The sequence below is a fragment of the Stenella coeruleoalba genome, assembly GCF_951394435.1.
Source record: "Stenella coeruleoalba genome assembly, chromosome: 13".
Lineage (NCBI taxonomy): Eukaryota > Metazoa > Chordata > Mammalia > Artiodactyla > Delphinidae > Stenella > Stenella coeruleoalba.
This window is the reverse complement of record NC_137159.1, coordinates 27,072,353-27,076,464: the sequence shown is the minus strand read 5'-3', so window position 1 is coordinate 27,076,464 and position 4,112 is coordinate 27,072,353. Positions and strand designations below refer to the sequence as shown.

General features: G+C 49.6%; 1 protein-coding gene across 1 annotated transcript; it reads right to left on the bottom strand.

The window, feature by feature from the left end:
- Window positions 1-972: 972 nt before the first annotated feature.
- LOC307195800 (syncytin-1-like) lies at window positions 973-2,541 on the bottom strand (the record flags this gene model as incomplete). The annotated part of the gene is made up of 1 exon (XM_079940281.1): window positions 973-2,541. The coding sequence occupies one exon, from the start codon at window positions 2,539-2,541 to the stop codon at window positions 973-975; it is 1,569 nt and encodes a 522-aa protein (XP_079796407.1).
- Between the last annotated feature and the right edge of the window lie 1,571 nt (window positions 2,542-4,112).

Here is a 4,112-nt window from a genome sequence, read left to right as displayed (position 1 = left end):
TAACTGCTAGAATTTTCTATTTTCTATTTCTTATTCCACTTTTTAGAGTATTTCCCTCATTCACAATTGTGTTATATTGTGCAAGTTTTACACACTTGTGATGTTTCTCTGTTCTTGTTTATCATAATTTTTACGGATATAAAGCAAACCCCTTGATTTTTAAAGCATTTTTACCGTAAATTCTATTTTGACTGAGATTTATGAAATGCCCAAGGTCGCGAGGCCCCTCCACAAGACCACCAGAGTCGAGAGTCAAAGCCAAACGGCAAGGGTCATTTATTGCAGGTTCGAACCTGGACCTCCGCGCACTCCTTTCCCGTGACGCTAAGAGGCCCCGGCGGAGATTAGTACAGCTCTTTTATAGACCGGTACAAATATAGTCGCCGATTGGTTGACTTTTAAACAAAGACACTAGTCGCCGATTGGTTGACTTTTAAACAGAGACACTAGTCGCCGATTGGTTGACTTTTAAACAAAGACACTAGTCGCCGATTGGTTGACTTTTAAACAGAGACACTAGTCGCCGTCTGATTGGTTGGACGGTTGCGGGGGGGGGGGGGGGTCAGCAGGCGTAATTATAGAAGCGAGAGCGGCTGGTTAAGTTTCGGTCTCCTGAGGTTTTGTTTCTTAATTAGAAATACTTAAGGCGGGGCCATGGTCGCAAAAAGAAATAGTGCAAACAGGAGGACTGATACAACCCTAGCAGTGCTGCGGCCTCCACCAGCCCAACGGCAGGGCGTCGGGAGGCTGTGCGCCCAACTTCAGGCGGCGCTCCCAAATGTGGCAAGCCCAGCGCCGCGCCCTGGAATGGTCCTTTTTTCGGCCCTCCCCCTCCGGAAAGAACAGAAAAGAAATTCCAGGAAAAGCACAAATTGAATGCAGGGCGTCAACTCAGTCCTATTCTCACCAAACTAGAACATAGCCCCCTCATTCCCCCCTTTCTCATGAACCAGAGGAGCCAATCTTGGGTCCTCAAGGCTCCGTTTCTTCAATTTCTGAGGCCTCGCAGGGCTGATATTGTGTTCTTAATATCATTAGCTGGACTGTATTTATTCTTTCGCGAACAAAATTCATGACTTTACTGAGTATACAGGGGCCTATAGTGAGGAGGAGAAGGAGGCATAGTAGAGGGCCCAGGATGGGGAGGAGGAAGGGGAGCATCCCATGAAATCCTGACCAAAGGGGATTATCCGCTAATTCTTGCCGGCGGCGAGCTAGGTCTTCCTGGAGCTGGTGGATCTTATTTCTTACAATGCCTGATTTATTTGCATAGAAACAACATTTTTCTTTTAGGGCGAGGCATATCCCACCCTGTTCAGCTGTCAGTAAGTCTAAGCCCCTCCTATTCTGTAGGACCACCTCGGCCAGCGAATCTAATTGGTCCTGTAAGTCCTGAATGGTCCCAGAGAGAGTTTCTACATCTTCTATTAATTGCCTAGACAGCTGACTATAGGAGTGAAGGGAGACCCCAAGACCTGTACTCCCTGTGGCCACAGCTCCTGTAATTCCTAATCCTACCAGGAGGGGTAGGACTGTAATGGCTCGTTTGGTTCTGCCTGCCCAGAGGTCAAAGCTGGGAATGGGCAACGGGGTGTCTCCCGAGATCAGGTCTACATTGGGGAGAAGGGTGGCCAGGGTGCAGACCCCTGTCCAATTCGGGGGTAAATAGGTGTATGCTAGGTTACTTCCACAGACAAAGACAGTGGTATTAGGACTACAGAGGGAGGAGTTCACGGGGATATATTGACTACATCCAGTGGATGAAAGGATTCCCAAGTCAATACTGGCGTTAGAGAGGGAATCGTTCTTGACAAAGCATGAGGTATTAAAGGTGGTTGAAAATTTTGAAAATTGTATAGGGAACGGCTCGGGGAGTGAAGTAGGGTTACATCGTTCGCTGATATTTAAATTGGCGAAGGTGGGGATGGCTATAGGGCGGGGCGGTCCTTGAGGAAGGCAGAGCCAGCAATCCTGTGCTAAGTTGGGGTTGGTGGTATTCAAAAGCGCAAAAGTAGCTTCTAGTATGGACATGGTCTGGGAGTCCAATTCAGAGGGATCGACCTTAGGGAGAATTAGGGGGTGGTAGCTGAGCTGTGGGTACAGATGCCGATAGGCCTCTTCTATTTGTCTTCGGGTTTCTATCTGGCGCACTGCGTCCTGGGGCCCCCCACCGTCTGACATATGTGTGGGGGCCCTGGTATTCCAGCATACCGGGGTCCCGGGGGTGCCAGTGCATCCAGCCTGAAGGTATTTATTATCATCACTAATGGTGGGGCTTTTATTATTCTGTAGTATGGCTGTGAAATAAGTCTTGTTATTGGCCCCTATACATTGCTGGTAAGAGGAATAGCACATGCTATGCATTGATTCCTGGAAGGTAGAACAGGGGCAAGTAGCTCGAGGGGGAAGTGGCTTAGGCTTATGGTAGCATTGCCAGTTTTGAGAGGCCCCGGTAACCCTATATTCCTGAACAAGATACGCAGTTATGCCCCCGCAGTCCTGCATATGAGTATACCCTCGGGGAACAACAGGAGTCTCCATAGTACCTCCCCTGCACTCGCACGGTGCACCATATAGTAGTTGTATTAAAGTATTCTTATTGGGGGGAGGGCCGAATCCTCCCCTCGTGGCCCGAGGGTTGAGGGTTAGGACTATTATTAGGGCTATCAGCAGTACCTTGGTCATCATGGGGGAGGGTACGGCGCAAAGTCAGTTTGAGGGGATTGTTCTTACTCCGGTCAACAGTCCAGGTGACGTCAGCTTTAGTGGACTTGATGAGGTCAGAAAATGGGTCCACCGGCTTGACGTGCGTGTGATGGATCCAGGCAGCTATGCTGTCCACCTTAATGGCTGTCGGCGTTGTCAGGATGATCTGGTAAGGTCCTTTCCACCTGGGTTCTAGGGTCTCTTGTCGATGGCGTTTGACAAGGACCCAGTCACCTGGCCGGAGCTGGTGTGGAGTAGGTGGGGGTCCTGTTGCATATAGCTCTTTTAGTTTGGGCCAGATTGTCTCGTGTATCCGCTGTAAGGCTTGGAGGGAAGACAGGAGATTATTTTCTGGGTCCAATTGGATAAGGTTAGTCTTTAGATTAGGGATGATAGGAGGAGGCCTACCATGCATTATTTCATAGGGAGTAAATCCTAGCTTATAGGGGGAATTTCGCACCCTAAACAGAGCGTAGGGGAGTAGGACTACCCAGTTAGCGCCAGTCTCCATGGTCAATTTAGTCAAGGTCTCTTTTAGAGTTCTATTCATCCTTTCTACCTGTCCTGAACTCTGGGGGCGGTATGCACAATGTAATTTCCAATTAGCCCCAAGTATGGAAGCCAGATCCTGACTTACCTTAGAAACGAAGGCTGGCCCGTTGTCGGACCCTATCATAACTGGAAAGCCATACCTGGGCAGGATCTCTTCTAGTAGCTTCTTAGCTACTATTCGTGCAGTCTCATTCTTGGTTGGGAATGCCTCAGTCCAACCTGAAAAGGTATCTATAAACACCAGTAAATATTTATACCCATATTTGCCAGGCTTTACCTCCGTGAAGTCCACTTCCCAGTAGGCTCCAGGCTGGTTTCCTCTCTCCCGGATGCCAGTGGTTGGCGGGTGGGTGCTGGCATTATGGAGTTGGCAGACTGCACAGTCAGCAACCAGTCGTTCAGTCTTCTCGGAGACATTTTTAATTTTAAGTCCAGTCTGCCTGATGAGATCCTGTAGCCGTCGGGCGCCCAAGTGGGTGCTACGGTGGATCCGTTCAAGGACCAGGGTTCCTAGTCTCTCAGGAAGGAGGATATTGTTTTTAGCGTCCCGCCACCATCCGTCTCTAACCTGGGTTAGAGGAAGCTTGCTCATCCATCTGATGTCATCCTCCGAGTAGTCGGGTTGGGGCGGTAGTTCCCGGGGGCCTGGATCTGGCAGTTGCAGGGGAAGTAATGGTATTGGAGTGTGTGCCGCCTTTCGAGCCGTCTGGTCTGCCAAATTGTTGCCTCGGGTGACTGGATTCGTGGGTTTTTGATGCCCCGGGCAGTGTACAATGGCTAGCTTTTTGGGTTCCCATATGGCCGCTAGCAAGGCCAGGATTTCCTCTTTGTTCTTGATGTCTTTGCCCTCTGCT